This window comes from Balearica regulorum, chromosome 12, assembly GCF_011004875.1.
Source record: "Balearica regulorum gibbericeps isolate bBalReg1 chromosome 12, bBalReg1.pri, whole genome shotgun sequence".
NCBI classification, from domain to species: Eukaryota; Metazoa; Chordata; class Aves; order Gruiformes; family Gruidae; genus Balearica; species Balearica regulorum.
The window spans coordinates 12,744,241-12,763,701 of NC_046195.1; the positions used below are offsets into that span (position 1 = coordinate 12,744,241).

General features: G+C 40.2%; 1 protein-coding gene across 8 annotated transcripts in view; it reads left to right on the top strand.

The window, feature by feature from the left end:
• The window catches only part of PDE8A (phosphodiesterase 8A), a 157,616-nt gene that overhangs the window by 131,220 nt on the left and 6,935 nt on the right, over positions 1–19,461 (top strand). For all 8 annotated transcript variants that reach the window (XM_075765129.1, XM_075765131.1, XM_075765127.1 and 5 more), the window contains 11 exons: positions 2,797–2,885; positions 4,162–4,213; positions 4,314–4,356; positions 5,249–5,326; positions 6,584–6,654; positions 7,135–7,299; positions 10,005–10,053; positions 10,316–10,451; positions 13,179–13,377; positions 16,201–16,418; positions 17,283–17,415. In XM_075765129.1, the coding sequence (XP_075621244.1) occupies positions 2,797–2,885; positions 4,162–4,213; positions 4,314–4,356; positions 5,249–5,326; positions 6,584–6,654; positions 7,135–7,299; positions 10,005–10,053; positions 10,316–10,451; positions 13,179–13,377; positions 16,201–16,418; positions 17,283–17,415 (1,233 nt within the window). The remainder of the gene's footprint in view (positions 1–2,796; positions 2,886–4,161; positions 4,214–4,313; positions 4,357–5,248; positions 5,327–6,583; positions 6,655–7,134; positions 7,300–10,004; positions 10,054–10,315; positions 10,452–13,178; positions 13,378–16,200; positions 16,419–17,282; positions 17,416–19,461) is intronic.

The window sequence follows — 19,461 nt, forward strand, 5'->3', positions numbered from 1 at the left end:
TCATGACATCTGGTGTTTATTTTGGTTTGCTCTGTTTTCTACAAGTAGCTCGCTGAACTTTGCTGTTTAGTGCAAGAAGCCTCAATCTAAAAGGAAGGCTGAATTGGGGGATTATTTACTCTGCATGTGAGTGTTCAGTGGATAGATGTGTGCCATGGCCTTCGTAATGAAGTTTGAAACTTCAGTGTTGGTTTGCTCTATAAAGGGTGAAACTGTTTTCTTTAGCATGTATGGCTTCTACTCTGCACTGGATCCCAGCACGCCAGGCTGTGCAGAAATGACTGATCACTGTCACTTGTGTGGCTGTAATCTAGACATAAGGATGAGCTTGACTGACAGCACGTCTTGTGAAATAGCTCTTCTCTGTTGGATTGCTGACAGAGGCTCTGTGAGAGAGCATATGGCGTTCTTAAAATGTGGTTAAGTAACATCCCTGGGAGAACTTTACCTACCAGCAGGAGTTTGGCTTGGACCTCCTATTTCTCAGAATTCTGCTGACCTTTTCCCTCACACATTTCCTGCCACAGTTTCACAGGTTTTAGAAATTCACAAGTTGAAGAATCGATCTGTTGACTAAGAGGAGCACATTAGTGAATAACCTGTCTTGAAAAGGATGCACTTTCAATGCAAGAATCATCCAATCTGTACTTTATGACTTCACCTCTTTGTGTATATTCTGGGTTTATTACCTGGGTTAGAGATCGATTACTCATCTCTGCCTTATCATGGTTGTCAGGAAACTATTGATATGCATACTTTTAATTATGAGAGCATTGAATTTTGTCTCTGTCTTCATTTGTATTCCTCATGCAGCTCACAGGAGAAGATATTATGCTTGCTTCCCAGTTTGTTATGCACAGTTCTTTTCTCCGACAGATCCTTGGAAAAGCCTTTCGTATCTTTTTCTGCACAGCCTGTCACCATGCAGCTCTCTGCGGGCTGGAGTCTATTTGCTGGCTCCATCAACATAAATGCAAAACTGTTCTCTCTGTACCTGTGCTCTGGCCTGCTTGACTGTGAGATCTGTCAGTCTAACATAAATAAATACGTATCATCTGCCTCATGAACGTATTTTCACATATGTTTGTAAGATCTAAAGTCTGTTGAACTCAACTGAAAGACAGCAGTTGGCATGGGTAGTTTGTATTAAGTGCATATGTAATATGGAATCAATTATTTAGTAATCACTTGGTATTTATTAGATGCCCAGCTCAAAATATGCATCTATTAAAAAAAGACCTCCACCAAGTATTGTAGGGATGGAAATGTGTAGGCAAGATTGTAAGTCCTGTCAGCTGCTAGGTTACAAAAGACTGGCTCTGTTGGAAGATTACTGGCCTCTGTGCTGCAGAAATGAAAGGGGGAGATGCAGGGTTCCCAAATTTTGCTTTCCCTGAGTTTTCCTAAATAGCCCTGTGAGAGGGCAGCTCTAGTCCAGGCATGACAGGCGAGGGGAGACCTGAGGACATCTATCAGTCGTCCATATCTTTGCTGTGGTATTTGTAGCACAGTTTGAGAAGCAGCAGCAGCGTGGTGAGGGAGCAACAGGTAAGGGGTCCATGCCCCGGCATGTGCTGAAGCTGCGTTTAGCCGTGACTGCGTGCGTCGGCATGGGAGCTCTCCTGCTGCACAGCATGGGTGTGGGCTGCCCTGCAGGGAGGTGGTTTGGGGCTGGGTGTTAGACTGTGGTGGTGCCTTCTGGATTTAAAATCTCTAAATAACGAAAATGAAGTTTTAACAGTATTTCATGTAAAAGCATGTCTTAAGCAAGGGAGAAGGGACATTTCCCGAGTCTCACTGAAAGAGAAAACGAGGTTCTGCACTAGAAAGCAATGTCTCATTTCCAGAGGGGAAAAAAAAAAAAAAAAAAAAGACTTCTCACTGCAAAATGAAAAATTCCTTTCCACCTTGTCTTTTTTTTCCCCATTTATGAACTTTATCAAAAAACAATGATACTGGCAGTGAAAATCTGATACTTCAAAAATTGTTTACTTAAATGTGATCCTGAAACCAGAGTGCTTTTAGAGGGGAGGTCAGCAGATGGGAGGCAGAATCCAGTAGCTTTTCTACTAAGCTCTCTTTTGCTTTAAAAAGCCAGGATGAATCTGTGCCACTTTTTGAGACTGAACTGACATGTGGAAAGTAAATGTGCTAGGATGTCAAAGTGCTTTTAGTCACAGATATATTTCATGTTAACCAGTGACAGGACAGGTCTGCAGGAGAGACGGTGCAGTCCAGAAGGGAAGGTGGGCAGGTTGGCATAGTAGTTTCTCACCAACCTTCCTGTCCTGAGAGGAGTCAGTGCAGTCAGGGAGAAAGTCAGGCAGGTCAGTGTGGCAGTCCCAGCCATGTGGTGCTTGGTTGTGGGGCAGGGCAGGGGGGTGCCCCTCACTGTCAGAGCCTGCAGGCACTCCTGGAGCCCCTGGGGACTCTTGCTCCAGGCAGGGGCTGGTCCAAGCTCTCGCTCTTGCAGAGGTCTTTGCCACATCTCCCCCCAGTGACCTTGAACACTGTTGGGGTAGGACTGGGAAGAGAATGTGGGGTTCTGATTCCCACAGCACCTGAGGTTTGGCTCTTGCCATCCAGGCACTCACGGGCTGCCCCTCTGGAAGTTCTCCATGCATTGGTGGCAACAGTGACCTGCATGTTAGTTACAGGGGAGAAATTTGAGGGTAAGCACCATTTAACCAGTCCTGACTAGTTTTGTATTGTAAGACAGCTTTCAGTGAAAAAAGGTATGAAGCTACAGCTGCTCTTCGTGTTTTATCTGAACTTCCACTTGAATTCCATTTTCAGGAATGGCAAGGAATGTACTATGCGAAAAAGAAAAATGGAGATAGCATACAACAAAATGTGAAGATACTACCTGTCGTTGGACAGGGAGGGTAAGTATGAAAGCTAAAGCCATGACTTAGGTCTGAATCAAGGCTCAGTCTAGAGTTCAGTTGCTTTCAGCAGACATTGGATTATCCTGTTACTGAGTATAAAGGAAACTTATGCAAGTAAGGGAGCCTCAGACCTCTGGATTTAATTGCCTGAGGCAAAACCAACTTTACATGCTGTGTGCAGGGCAAATGACATTGTCCTAGTTCTCCCCAGAAAGGAGCCAAAGATCCAGATGTGCTCACTTGTGACTCTTACTCTTCTAATACTCCCTGAAGTGCAAGTGCACCCTCCTCTTTTATTGTGCGTTGTGTTGGGACCACCAGGACCTATGTCCTGTTCCACTGTGCACCTGTACCATGTCCCTCTGTGCTCAGCACTCATGGTTGTTGCTGAGGGTCTTTCTGTGATGAGGTCACTCTGTGCTTTGATCCTGGTCAAAATTCAAGCATGTCTTTATTTTTGTGCAACTTCCACTTGGTTCCCAAATAGAGTATTTGGAGCACACAAGTGTTTGTTAGTTATTGGTACATTTATAATGAGTCCTTCTATCGTATATTGGGAAAGAAAGTGGATCAGATTGCATGCAGTAGTAGTTTCAAAGTCCTCTAAGTCAACACAAACATTAATTAAAAGCACGGCACATTATCCAGACTTGGCTGAGAAAATAGTTTAGAAAGGTGTGTCTTCATGAAGGAAAGGCCAAGTGCATCTTCTTCACGCAGTTACTTCCTAAGAGAAAGTGGTTTGAGTTGATTTCATCCCTGAAGTAATGCTTATTCTCTACTCTCCATCAATAGAGTGAAAACATGTTTTCAGCTTAAGATGCCAAACTCATAAGACCAGTATGTGTTACATACATTGCTACTTACGGAACAAGCTAAGCCCCTTTGAAGCTGGCTTAGAAAGTTTCCTGGTAATCAAGGGTATAGTTTTCAGTCTGATTGCTCTATCCCTAAATCCTATAGAAGGTTTTGATTGTTGGACTGCATGGTTGCATGTTTCGCATTTATGTCATACCTGAAACATCCTACCGTAGCCCAGAAGAAGCTGGGGGGGGAAGAGAGAAGGAGGAGGAGACAATCTTTGCAAAAAATGCTTCCATTTTGTATTCTCCATCACGTGCAGAACTGTGGGGTTTTTCCATTCCCAGTTGAGCCTTCCTGCCAGAATAGGATTTGTCCTATATTAATTTGTTGTTCTTACCCACATTGTGTATCAGCACTGAATTAGAGCTGCTGTTTGGATGCGAATTAACACACTGTTTCTTGCCTACAGAAAGATTAGACACTATGTGTCAATTAGTAGACTGTGCAATGACAACAATAAGGTAAGTGAAAACAGTGCTATGCTTGCTTCAGTTTGAGCCCTAAATATTACAAAATAATGCGAAAGTTCTGACTAACTGGATTTCTCATACTGATTTGTAGGCGGAGAAGACATGTGAACGTGTTCAGGCTGAATCTCAGACAGGTATGACACATCTCTTCTGTCCTAATAAGTAGAGAATGTACCTGGGGAAGGAATAAATCCTGTTGTTACTGATCTGACTGAAAACTACGGTTGCACAGGGCAGTCTGTACAGTACTATTTGGCTAACAATAAGCTGGAAACTAAATACAAGCCCTCTCTACCTGCCTCATTTGTTTTAGAAGTGATATAAAGCAACCCACCCTTGAAAACCCAGGGCCCCAAGTTGGTATTGTGGTATTGCTGGATTCAGTGTCACATTTCAGTGACAAAATTAGATTTAAGAAGGATGCTGTCTGGTCGTCATGTTGCTGTGGCTGGTCTATAGCTAGGGGGCATGTATGTTTGCATTGCTTTTAACTGTACTGTGGGTATTTGCATGCGGGTGGAAATGAGAATGACCAACACTGCCATTCACCCTCATCCCACATGTCAACACTTCAGTTAAGACAACCTTGGCAACTGTGCTGCAGGTACTTGTTAATTGTAGCCTTGGTAGCACAGGTTCTATCTGTTGGGAGCCCATGAGGGACCTAGGGTACATTGCCTAGTTTGCTACCGTGTAGTCTGCTTTGGTCCACAAGTTCTTTGTGGCAGTTGTTACCTGAGTGAACTCGGGTGTTGCACAAGTTGTATTCACAACTACAATTGTGTCACTGTGCCAATCTCCACATTTAGAGCCTTTCTGCACAAACACTTCGGCATGTTCTGCCAGAGAGCATGACTCAGTTCATGACAGTGTAATTGGGCAAGACTTTAAAAAGGAGCTTTCGTTGGCTCTCATCTGCTGAAGTGTTGTAGTAAACGTCACTCAGGCTTTCTCTGAGTTGCAGTTCCTTTAACATACATCTTGGGCACAACTTAATGTTATTGTACAATATAATTTTCTCCACAGATATTCAGACTTGCAGACACAAAGACAGGAGGAAAGGATCACTAGATGTGAGATCCACAACATCACGAGGGAGTGATGGTATGTTAAACAAGTAGATTTTTTTCTGATTTCTATATATATTCAGATTTTTATGTGCACACATGCATACACATACAAATATAGGCAAGTATGCATGTGTATATATACACATACACACACGAATAAAATATCAAGTCATCAATTCATGAACAAGTTTACATTTGTCAAACATCCCCGTTTTCTTCTCTTGAACTACTTTGAGTCTTTTTTTGAATCAGTGGAGAATGGCAGGCTATCGTCTACCATCCTGCACGGAAGACCTCATGAGATGCAGCACAGATACTTTCAAATACAAATGGCAAACTCTAAACCTAACAAATTATTAAATTTCTTACTTCTTCTCTTGATAAAAGTATGAAGATAGTTTTCTTACAAATTTTGTTTTCTTTTCACTGTGTTGTATTTTGCTTCATTAGTTCACCCCAGACTTGATAGATGAGTCACATATTCACAACTTTTGCAGATACTTACATGGTTTTGTTAAAGCACACATCATTACAGTCCGGGCAGTGTACACTAGTGAAACATGGAAGTAGGTCTGTGGCAGTGAGAATACAATCATGCTCCAGTGTAGCAAAAATAGCATTCGTTCTTCTTAAGAGCTGCTCAGCACAAAGAGTAACAGAGATGTGTCTGCATTTTATGGGTAGCATGACATAATTATCCAGAAAAATCCCATCTTGACCTTTTCACTACAGAACCAAAATTGCGAACCGATACAAAACATTTGTTTTTCAATTTCCAATGAATAATAGGCCAGAACCTCTGCTGTTTTAATTTGGCATAGCTATCTTCACTTCAGAGGAGCTTCACTGATTTACCTCAGCTTGGAAGCTGACTCATTATGACTTGTCATGTTGCATCAGGCAGCAAAAGTAGATACATCCTGTAATAACCTAAGTGCAATAGTTACCTGCCTGTGCCTGCCAGTTTATACACACATATCTGTAGAGTCTTTTAACTGAGTTTTTAATTGAATATTTTAATTGGTTAAAATAAAAAAAACCAAATCCATGATTTTGCCAGGCTGTTACAGCTACTTGTTTCTAATCTGGGGTATCAGTGGTTCAGCAAGCATCTCTTTGCACTGTGTGTCCCCAGCATAACAACGTGTGCATGCATTCTGCAACAGATTGCCTCTGAATGGCACAGCAGGGTAAGCAGTTCAGAAAATGAATCAAGATTTCTTGGCTGAATCCTCCTGTCATGCCTTGTTGCTGAAATCAGGATACAAATTCTGCTTTGTTTTCCACACAGGCAGCTCACAAAGACGGCACTCTTCTATGGCCAGGATACATTCCATGACTATTGAAGCACCCATCACCAAGGTAATGAGCACTGTCGCTAGCTGTTGTGAGTTGTGCTGTACTGGAATATGGGGCACAAGGCTCCAGTAAACATCCAGACCGTGGAGCAAGGCAGTGCTGGCCTCTGGTGCAACTTCTTCCCCCGTTCCACCTTTGTAAACTGTCTTCTGAAACCATTCAAGGATTTGGCAAAAATCAGCTCTTTAATAAATTGAGAGAGGCAAATAGGAGAAGGTTATACTAAATCGATTCAGAGACATTTTGAGCCTTGAACAGGAAAGTAATTAGTAAGACTGCTGTCTTTAGGGCCACGATCTTGCTCCCAGAGTCAGTAGCAAACATCAGTGTTTTATTAACATCCCTTTCATTTTGATTCTCCCATGTGTGGATTAAAGTTGTAGATCTTGTTTAGTTGCTCTGAGTTTTCCATAGTAATTGATGAGTGTCTCTGTTCTTTCTTAAATCGCTTCTAAATTCAAAATATGTCTAATGCTAAACTAGGTAATAAACATCATCAATGCTGCACAAGAAAGCAGTCCCATGCCAGTTGCAGAAGCTTTAGACCGGGTTTTGGAGATTTTAAGAACCACTGAATTGTACTCTCCACAACTGGGGACAAAAGATGAGGATCCGCATACAAGTGACCTCGTTGGAGGGTTAATGACAGTAAGTACATACTGCTACAAACAGCTGTTGATTAATGTTTCACTGCCTGATTTTCCCAATTACTCAATCTTTATCATCTGGCATGTGCTTTGCCTCTACAATGCCAAATTTTCAGGAAAAACTGCACACCTCTTTTTGTGGATATTCCCCCCCACACACACACATTAATAACGTATCTCTGAAAATGGGAAAAAAATTGACCAGTCATTTTGAAGCATTAGTTTTGCTAGAAATGGAAAAGAAAGTTCTTTCTTCAATGTGATTCATTTTAGAAAGGTATAGATGGGAGAGGAAGAAAGAAAGATAGCTAGGCATTTGTATTTATTAATTAGGATTAGAATGGCATGTTTTGGAGGCTTTTCAGTGGATAGAAAGACTGTGTTTCCAAAAGAATGTGAAATATATCTTTTTGTTGCTATTTCTTGGATTATACTTGTACCCATAGAGACTCATAGAAAGACCAGAGTGCTTTGAGCTAGAAACATGAATGTTCACATATTAGAACACAATAATGTTCCACAGAACTCATAATTTAAATAAATAAGGCAAGAAAAAGACTGAAGAAGTCATGTATTATGTTGTCATGCTATGAAAAGAAGAGCAGGAGCACTGGAAAAAGAAGCATTGTACCTAAAGTAGAACAAAGGACATGTAGCAAAGCAAGAACTGAACCCAAAGCTTCAGAGCCTGGAGTCTGACCCTCCTGATGATAACTAGATGAACTTGGATGAATGTTACCTGTGCCTTAAGGATATGCATTCCCGTTAGTCTGTAGGTTGCATATAAAAGGCTACCTCAGGAAAAAATTTGACAGTGTGTTGGATGGAAAAAGGCTCACAAGATGTGAGCTTTTCAGAGATGTCTCTGGGCTATTATCATTTCATGCTGTAACTATCAAGACGCCTTTGCAGTATCCATCAGAATCTTGAAACAGTTTGCATATATTTTGCCTTTTAAAATACTACAGCAAATGTCTAATCAGAAGAGACATACAAGAGACTTCAAGAATTCCAGGAGAAGACCTAAATGGTCCATTTAGGGTTGAATTTACTAACTCAGTAGACAAAATATATTGTTACCTTAACTATAAAAATATCGGGACAATATTAGTACATATAATCATTAGAGTCTCAAAGTGAATATTTTGTCCTGCTGAATACACACAGTCCAAAAAACTCAACTGTTTTTTCCTTTTTGTGGATTGTTGATTCTTACATCTTAGATACATTTGTATTCTGACTGCATTCAGTCCATGGTCCCAGAACACGTAGGTAACAATATTGCAAAATACAAAATCCTTGCTAAAAATAAAACAAAGGCTATTTTATGGAGCAATAGAAAAGCTCAGAAAATCCGTTTCGGAGCATGAGGGTATATGGTATATCATGAGATTTAAAATTATCTGGGAGAAACATTTTTCCAGCAAAGGGTCTGTTTTCAAATAGAATCATATTATTCCATTTCATGTTCAGAAGTTATGTCTGAGTAGGGGAACAGGTAGTAGGTTATTGGATTTGAACTCTCAGGCAGAATTCATGATGGGAAGGGCATTTGGAGTTCAAAGATGGATTTGCCAGATACAATTACACGTGCTATTTCGACTCTTAAAACTAATCTTTGATTCTAGATGGTAACACAGCATCTGGTGTCTTAAATATTTGTGTCATAGCACTGCTATTAAAGAGTCACTGAGCCAGGTATAGAGGTAGTACTCCCTTTCCTTTTAAATCACAGAACTCCAGATTAATTTACTTACAAACATGAAAATAAAAATGAGATGTAACAATTCTTTTAAGTGCAGACATTGCATGTTCAGATACAACATCCACATTTACTTCTCCTATACTTTGGGTGCATTGTTAGTAAGGTGCATTCAGAAAGATTTTTTTTTAATTTAAATAACTGGTTTTTTACATCATGGGCTAAACATTAATGTGCAGTGACTAACAGCTGTATACATCAAAAGAGCAAGCAGGATTTGGACCACAGCATTTAGAATTATGAGCTGAAAAGTAAATACTAAATATATCATTCTGTTCACTTTAATCCTTCGTCTCAGTTTGCACATCTAGGCATCATGCCAGAATTAAGCCTAGGAGGCACTAAGTTGGAGAATAAACAAGGATATGTTCTTCTTTGATAGAAGGGAAGCCTCAGAGTAATTTGTTGCTCTGCAATCCCAGCAACAAATCATGAGATTCTTACGCTGCTGAGGTGACCTGAGCTGCCAATACCAGGGGGAGGAGAGCAGAAGCGTATCTCCATCCATTCCCTCCCACCACCCACCCTTCCTTGTTGGTGGGAAGTATGTGGACATACCGTGTCTGATTTGTGGCACACATCCAGAACCGGGTTGCATGTTATCCAGACAAAGGTGGCTGTGAGACTGTAATTCCAGACCTCCATTGGCACCTGGGAAATTTGAGTTTGTACCTCTCTGAGCTCATATCTTATATCGTATATCTTACCTCTCTCAGCTCATATCTTACATCACATCTCATATCTTGCAGTTTCTCATCCGTTTTGAACTGCATGTAAAACAGGCAAATCTTAACAGTACACACAAATAAGAGAGAGGCAGCTTTGATGACTGTGGCAGGTTGCAGTCAGGCTTCTCTAAAGTCAGTGTGCTACTATTTGGTGTCATCATCTTATAGACCTGTTGTACAATACCCTGCATTTAACTCTCAACTTTTATTGAACAGGATGGTTTACGAAGATTATCAGGGAACGAATACATATTGTCAGCAAAACGTAAGTTTTAATTTGGCAGTTACTGAGATACTAAAACATGTTAAGAAATTTAAGAAACTTGGGAAATGTGATCAGATGTTCTTTTTTTATAAGCATTGTTTTGTTTTGGTTTTGTTTTATTTATAAGCATTGTTCTGCAGCATTAGTGAGATATATAGAAATGAGAGTTGCTAGGCATTACTACAGAAAAGAAAACATGTACATTGAGTAAAAGTATATCTCAGCATTATTAATAGTGATCTGCAAATATATTCCTCAACAGAAACTCATCAGGTTGCTGGCAGTTTGATCTCTCCAATCTCCCTCAATGACATACCCCCACGGATAACACAGGCAATGGAAAATGAAGAACACTGGGATTTTGATATCTTTGAACTTGAGGCTGCCACCCATAAAAGGTTAGTAAACTCAAAAGCTCATAAATTGAAGTTGCTGAAAACTGACTTAAATGTCATCCTGTAATCAGGTCTTTAATTTCTCTACCTGTGCTTTTAAAATGGAATTACTTTTATTTTCAAAGTCAAATGTTTGAAATGTTCTCATTGTCATTTCTAGTTGTGTATGAACCCATTAAATATCTTCTGTTTCATCATACACTATTTCCTGCAGATTCCCAGTGGATGTAAGTGAAGATTATATATCTTTGATACGGTATAATAATAAAACAACATCAGTTTAAAAGCCTTCCTTTTCTATTCTCAATAATAGAAAATTTCTACAAATCAAATTGTTTCCTTGCGGGGATTCAAATTCAAATTATGGCAAACTACACATAGAGTCAACATGCTGGTCTTAATTTGATCAGTTGATACAGATCATGTTTTATTTTCTCTCCATGTAATTGGGTAATTTTTATTCCTAAACAGTACAAATACAGCTTTTCAGCAGAATTACCCTTGCCTTTCTCTGGGATTAGAGGAAGGTCTTTATTCTAAAATCTTGGCAGGCTACATTTTATGTATAAGATTAACTGAAGAATATTGACTTATAAAAAGTAGGGCATACAAATTTCCATCACAGACGTTTTCAAAAGCAGATCAGCAGTTTTGATAGACTGTACTTCATTAGTAGCAAATGCTCCCACTAAGACTGTAAATTGATCTTTCTGTTTAAATCCTTGTTTTTATTTGGTGATGCCTATCAAAAATTCTCTTTGGGGTCTAGTTTCATGTATTGTGTTTTGTCTTAGCTTAAAGCTTCTATGAGACTCTAATTTGGAGGCTAGATTCTGCAATGAATTGACTGTCTTAAGACCTCGTCAAAATCCCAGATTCATAAGAGCTTTGAAAGATATTCAAAAACAATGTCTAAGAAAGATATCAGGCATTTAGTTAACATATATGAACTTCATTTTTAGACCATGGTTTTATGAGCTAAAAACAAAAAACAAAAAAAAAAAAAAAGAAAAAGAAAAATCAGGTTTTTATTCTTCTTTAAAGTGATTTTACCGTAAGTGAAGAAATTTGCACCCAGTTACTTTAGGGGTTTTTTTGCTTTGCTACATTTCCATTTCTAATGAAGTGCTATAGGTACATAATTAAAAAAAAAAAAAAGTAAAAATGTAGTTAGTCTGTTTGATTTACAACACTTCATATGCACATTGCAGTAACATAAGAATTAATTATCCCAGCCAACATGCATGAGATCACCAGATAGATTTGTCTGTTTGTATTGATTTGGAGAGACCACAGAGGGACAAAGGAGATATTTTGTTGCCTGTCCTCTTATTAAAGGTCTTATAATTACGATTGCTTCCTGCTGAGTTTAAATAAAGGCAATTCATTTATTAAGAGAATTAAAGTGATTTTCAGTGAATCACAACTATGAACATGTTATTAGTATTGTCTTGAAGTCCAAGCAGACATATGGTAGTAAAGCCAAGATAATTCATTAAATCTAAGCTTTAGTGCATTACAGTTCCCTGACACAGAAACCTGGAGAGACCTTTGTCTCACAGTGCTACATGGTATTAACAGTCTAGCATTCAGGGGGATTTAACTTTGGTATATTATGATTCTAGTATATGACACAGTATTGTTGAGTGTTTTTGCCAAAAGATGTTCATCCAACTCTAAATCCAACATCCAACTCAGCAACTCTAAATGACCTCACCTCACCCATCAGGTGCAGCTAGAGATCAGAGTGCTTGATGTATCTGGAATCAAGCAGCAAAGTGAGATGCCAAAAGGAGGGTTTAAGATCTATTTTTAAGAATCCACATTTGAAAATATTTACCATATATATACCTGTTCTTCTTAAGCAATAAATGTATTGGGTAAGACAACAGCAGTATTAACTGGGTTCGAAAAAAGGCTAGTGGACTAAAACTTGATTTTTTTTTTTTTTCATTTGCTCTGTTAAACATAATGCACTTTCACAGGTTTCAGATTAGAAATATTCTGTACTGCTGTTCTGATCTTCATTCACCTGCCAGTCATCTGGGTTTAAATTGTGCAGTTTGGCCTGGGAGAAGCAAGAGTACTGGAATACAGTGATGTGGGCTACTTTTGGAGACAAGGTTAGCCTGAAGGTTCATCTGGCCCTGGCAGTCTTCTAGAAATGCCCAGTCGTTTCCTTCCAGAATCCCTCCATCTCTCATCCTCTATTGCATGCAAAGTCAATGAGCGATGGAAGCCTGCAAGGCTGAGCGTAAAAGAAATGGAGCAGATCTGCAGTGCAGAAAGAATAGTGATTGAAGCATTGTATAGTATAGATATACTTAATCTAACTGTAAACAAGCTAGTTTAGGAATCTGTGGCAGCCGCAAGATTACCTCCCTGCTCTCATGCACAGAGTTTAGTACTTGCTAATTCATCTCATTTTGACTGCAGTCTACATTTACCCAACATAGATTCTCCAAGCCCCACAAAAGTGCTACATGTAGTACAGCAGCAATATAGAGCCTTTGTAATATTCCTGGAAGTGTCAGGAACTGGCAGATTCTGAGAGTGTGCATGTGATGGGTAAGCAGAACATTTCTACAGGTCTGGATTATAATTCTATAACAAGTCCTTATACCTAATCTGACATGGCATTGGTTAAAAGTGCTGTATAGATTCATACTCTTTATGCTATCTAATATTATTTCAAACTCATTTGTTTTAAATCTTTATTTTTCTCCACAGGCCTTTGGTTTATCTGGGTCTCAAAATATTTGCTCGCTTTGGAATCTGTGAGTTCTTAAACTGTTCAGAATCAACTCTGAGGTCATGGTTACAAGTTATTGAAGCTAACTACCATTCCTCCAACTCCTACCATAATTCTACTCATTCAGCAGATGTACTACATGCCACTGCTTATTTCTTGTCTAAAGAACGAGTAAAGGTGAGTCCACATTTATAAGAAACAGTATAGGTGGGAAGTACAGGTGCAATCAAAGGAAGGTCTCTCAAAAAAGACGCCAAGAGCCAAATGTCTACCTAGGGCCAACCAGTTTGGTAACTCTGAGGTCAAAGAACTGGGCTGCTTTACATGAGTTCCAGGATCTGTCTTATAGTATATGTGGAAGGATGGATACTAATACTACAGGAATTGAGCTATTCTTGACGGGAGAATAAGAGAACCTCCTTTTAAAACAAAACTTCCTTGTATAGTTAAATTTTCTCAGATAGGTGAGGTAATGACACAATTATTTTTGTGATGGTATGTGCCAAATACAGATTTAATGTAATAAATCACAATCTCTTATGCCTTGTGATGGTCATTTTGCAGAAGACTCTCAGGAAAATATAGGCCATCAAATAGGCTTAGAGCTTCCAAAGCTCTATCACCCGCTGGATGAGATGCCCTGAGGCTTAAAGAGACTGCATTGGAGGAGAGTATTGAAAAAGGTTACTTGTTGAAGTTCCTTGTACCATAACACCCACTGGCATATTAGAGCCCCTGACAACCAGAATAAATCAGAGCAACCTTTGTTCTCACATGCCCAGAGGGCAGACTGGAGAAGGGGAATTAAAACAGTGCTTGCATGTGTGTGCAGCAGAGTGGCAGTACATATTTCTGAGTTGCATTTTTGGATAAAATTCCTACCCTGAACTGGCCTGCCTAAGGATAGTGCTAGTGATGGGCACCTGGCTGAGACATTTGTGACTGTAAACAAGCTTCTGACAGCTCATTAAAACTGTAGTAAGTCCATTAACGTGGAGCTGCAGCTCATTAGTGTGCTCTCCAGAGGCTTATTTACAAACACTTACTATATGCCAAGTGGGAACACAACTTCACTGGATATTGTCAGCCCCTGATTTGCCAGAGGTTTAGCTGATGTTCCCAAGAATATCTATGAAAAACAGACAAGATCTGGACTCATTTCAATGCCACAGAAGCATGACTGCCGCCTCATTTTCCAAAATGTTATTTCCATTCCTCTCTAGGCATAGGAAGAGAAGAAAATGTTGCAGCAGCAGAAGGAGCAGAATCAAAGTTCAAAATTCTCTCTTTATCTTTTCAAAGTTACAGCCTAGCTGCTTTTGTGTTGTCCAGAGTTCAACCTAACCTAAATACAGAAGGCCTGATTCTGCCACTCAAATTCACACCGAGAAGATTTTCTTCAGTAAATTGAACTCAGTTCTTGCCTGGGAAAATTTTCTGGCTCCCAAATTGAAGCGGTATTCTCAGAGTCATTTCCAATTCTGTGCCACAGGAGCTAAGATGACAAAGTTTGAATCCTTGACCTGTAGTCAGGGGTAAAGGTGCTGTAAATCCCTGCAAAGTTTGTGATGTCAGACTCAGGAAGTAAGCGTGAGATACACTGCTGTGATCCTACAGGTCAAGTATTCTCCAGTTTCTGGCCACTTCCCATCTGCACAGGTCTTTCTCAGCCAGACTGAGCACTGGTCAGTATGTCCCTCTGAGGAGAGCCTGTTCTAAATGTCTCTCTCCTAACTTCATACCACAAAAATAGAATCCCATGAGCAGCAGCCAAAAGAAAGCAGGAAGAAACTAACACACAGCAGACAGTATTTCAGGCAATGCTAACTATGAACCTGGAGTAGAAATAATTCTTTCCCTTTTCTTGTTCTCCACAAGAACCTCTTGACAGTCCTCAATGAATAATATCCTAGTTCCATTGACGTGAAGTCACTGCATTAATTTCAGGAGGTATAAAGTAGGGTAGAGATTGTCTTTTCACCTACCAAGTCTAACTATCCTGCACGGTACTGTCAAAGCCAGTAGAGAATTTGGACCTTAAATTCAAACTAATTGGAATGGAAATCATCTGCCCTGCTCCCAGATTCAACTGGGAATATTTCTGATCTTGTCTCTCTTTCATTTTATTAAAATTTTTAACATAATTGTTTTGTATCTGTGATCTTTCACAAAAAGCCAGCATAAACACAGCACAAAGCCTAGTTTCCAAATGTATGCAACATATTTCTGAGATGCTTGGTTCTTTTCTCCTCGATGCTATTAATACCATATTAAAACTTAAGTATAAAACCTTAAAAGTCAAATAGTTTTGTATTTCATTATAGGGTAGATATAATTAGACATAAAGCAATGACCAGTGTAAGTAGACAAAGCATGAAGTGCAGCACACTAAGAGAATCAGAATCTGATACAGAAAGTATAGAACAGTGTGTCATGTAATTTTTCCGTGCATGTAAACCATCAAGTATTCTTCATAGAATTTATATTAGCTGTAGCCCCAGGACACCCTCATTATAGAACTGGATATATGGGAAACATTGCTTACAAATTATAAGCCTAGCCAGCACGTAAGTGGAATGTGATTAGGACACTACGGTTCCAAAAGAAATGAAGGGGTCTGGTGGAAATAGAATAATTTTTAGCAGTATTGGGGTTTTTTCCAAGCCAAATACAGTAACTCCAAGTGAAGGTGAAGGTGGTTTCTGTGTTGTTAGAAAACAGAAACTAATTTATTACTTTGCGTATGTTTAATTTGATGTGCTTTGTCAAAGGTGTGGCTAAGGCAAAATTCAAGAGGCACAAAATGGCCAAAAAAGTCATGGCCAAAAAAGTGTTCAATGAAGCTTATAATGAATTTTCCGTTGCTCTGTCTAGAACATCTGACCCTTAGTGATCTGCAGAGTTCTGGCTTTTATTCCTCAGCAACTTGGCTTAATCTTATGGACAGAGAAGGGTTTCTAATGAGTCTGCCAGGAAAACTAAGCATCCTTCTATTTTCAGCAAACTTTGGATCCGATTGATGAGGTTGCTGCACTTATTGCTGCCACAGTCCATGACGTGGATCACCCAGGAAGAACAAATTCTTTCCTGTGCAATGCTGGCAGTGAGCTAGCAATTCTTTACAATGACACGGCAGTGCTGGAGAGCCATCATGCTGCCCTGGCTTTTCAGCTCACCACCCGGGATGACAAATGCAATATATTTAAAAACATGGAGAGGTAAGCTTAAAACCCAGGGTCCTTGTCTGCCCACTCACATCTCTCACTTTCTTCCGTATGGCATAAGATAATACAAACAAGTGTTGTAGAGGATGGCAGTGCCTTGTGGATAACTGTCTGCAGCCCTTGTGGAAGTTTGCTTCTAACACAGTAGGGTGCTTCTGCCTGTCCTGCATGGGCTTAGGAGTAATCCCATGGTTTAAGTTCCTCTGTGGATAAAAAAGTGGACCTTATCTAAGGAACTTAGTGTAAATCTTAATGTTAGCAAGTCTAGAAGAATAATTGTGTATCATTGCATATAGAGGACAAGCTATGGCTGAGTGGGTAGATGTTTTCTGGGTAGAACAAGGATAGAAAGAGTTGCAGAGCATCAATCAAAAATTGAATGTCGTGTTGCAATGGAGAAGATAGCAAAGGAATAGTTGTTCTTCTTCCAGTCCTAAAAAGGCATTCAGGGTGAGGATGTGACCATTGCCTTGACCTTCTCAAGATACAGCAGAAAAGTATTGCTGAAAACTTGTCTGGAGCATGAGCCACTGCTGAGTGTCTGTGCTAAACGCCTTGGGAACACACCGGTGTGGCAAGTCCTGGCAGCCCTCCTGAGTAGCTGGTGCCGCCGCTTCTGCCCAGCTCTTGCACTCTCTCTCCTAGAGATCCAGTCATGCCTCTAGAACATATGTCTCTGCACACCACAAGGTACTTCATTCAGGATAGATGCAGCTGCCCAAGCCTTTATTACTGTTCTTTCTTCCCTCAGCACCTCTCTTTAACGGAAATGGTCTGTAGCATTTTTGTTAGACTTGTTTTAGCAAGCAGCCCTTTGTGAACTAGCCAGCATTCTTAATTGTTTCCTTCTTTAAACAGGAATGAGTATCGAACCCTTCGCCAAGCCATTATTGACATGGTCTTAGCAACAGAAATGACAAAGCACTTTGAGCATGTCAACAAGTTTGTCAACAGCATTAATAAACCCTTGGCAGCGCTAGAAGAAAATGGGGTAAGCGAACACTCCAAGTCCTCCTTAAAATGACTAGGCAGGGACTGGGAAACCTTGGCAGTAGGAAATCCCCACATGGTATTTTGAGAAAGTTCATAAGAAACACGGAGGAAGAGAGATTAGAAATGTGTCTTTCACCCCTGGGTTTGAATGCCCTTCTGCTTAACATGGTCATCACACATTTTGAGGATGAGTAGAACTTACTTGGTTCCTATTAATATTGCAGTGCTCTGATATACTTGGGACCAGAAGCTTGGGTTGTATATTTTCCTGTTGAAAATGCAAATTTGATGAACCCAGTCACTCCATAAAGAGAGTGCTAGCGGCAAGACCTGGCATTTTGTTGGCTTTTGCTGCAAAGGGGCCAAGATTTGCCTCACAACAGAAGCTGAATTACTCCCTCACTCGTGACAGGATCCGCTGGTGCTGCAGCATAAGGGCAGGTATATTGACTGCCATATGGCACATTCTCTGGAAATGAGGGCCCTTAGCCTCAGCACGGCCTAGCAGCATTCATGGGTTTTCTGTCTACTTTCTTTTTTAATCTTTCAAATAGATGATGGTGGCATTATGTATCATATAGACATAATCAATAGCCATCTGGAACCCCATGGACACAATGAAATTGCCTGTTAAGAACTCATTCTGAAAAACCACACCAGTTTCAATAACAGCTTCAACCAGCAGTTTTGTTGCCAGTAAGAGCAGTGTATAATTTTGTTGGAATGGTTTTTGCAAAGAGAAGATTTTCAGAAATGGTTATAATAAAGTTTGCATCGGTGGCAATGTCCTGCAGGAGCTATAATGATTTTCTGTGTTTTCTTACCATGTTTTTTAGAAAACCACTTTTATGGCTGTTGTGTGTAATGGGGGGGGCAAGTCTTTTAATTATCTGAAGGTGGGAGAGGAACAGGTCTTGTTCCTTCACCTATCAGAAGCAGATTGGAGCTTAATCGGAAGAAAGTACCTCTGTCCACAGGAGTATACACTAGAATTAGCTTTGTTCTTGGCACCCAGTGATGCTAATGAGAACTATGTGCATGTGAAGCCAAAGTCCCAGTAGGATACTGGTTTTACTGACTAAACTAGGAGAAAGGCTGTTAAGTCTGTGGCTGTGAAGTATTTTTCCCAGACAGCCTTATGGTGCGGAACGTGGCTTAAAGTCACAGACAGATTAATACTCCTGATTTTTGTGGGTGCTGTATTAGACCTTGTGTAATTATGAAGTTCACTGCCCAGGACATACCTACACTTTGCTACAAGTGCCTGTTCACTGCTACCAGAGCCTAGAGAAGACCAGAACTACTTTGTGCACCCATTTGTCCTTAGATTGATCATTTACTGGCTCAGCTGTAACAAAGGCATAGCACGGTTAGTCTCCTACCTAGTACAAATAAAAGAAGGATGGTGAAAAAACAGGCTTAAATTGTAAAGTCATTGTCAAAGGTTGTAAAGTGACAGGACTACCACCATCTCTTCAATCTAATGACTCCATTTATATGCACATGTTATGATGCAGTCAGCCCTTAATTGTATCATCAGATTCTATTTTTCACTAACTCTGCTCTGATTTCAAAGCCCCTTCACTGCCCACTATCTTGTCAAGCTGTTTTCACTTCTCACCCTTGTGTTCCTTGGCTCCTCACTAGCTCCTTCTCTCTTCCTCCTCCATTTTCCAGTACTAGCTTCCTCACTCAACAAGTCCCCCCTTTTTCAGCCTTCCTCTCCTCTTCCAGTTCTGTTTGCTTGCCAGTCTCCTCTCTCCTTCACAGTTCCCAGGACTTTTGTGCCACTTTACTCCTTCTCTTCACTTCTTTTGCATTCAAATCAGGCAACAACCTCCTCTTCCCTGCTGCTGTTTTTCTGCAGGTTTTATGTACTGCAAGTACTGGAGACAGGCTCCCTGTTCTTTGCTGCAAAACCGGGACCTGGACAGTGCCTGGTCCAGCACAGCCAAGAACTACAGTTGCAGGGAGAGTCCTGTTCAGTCCCAGGCTCCACCAATCCCTACTGAGTCTACACAAACCACAACTTTTTTTTCTCCAA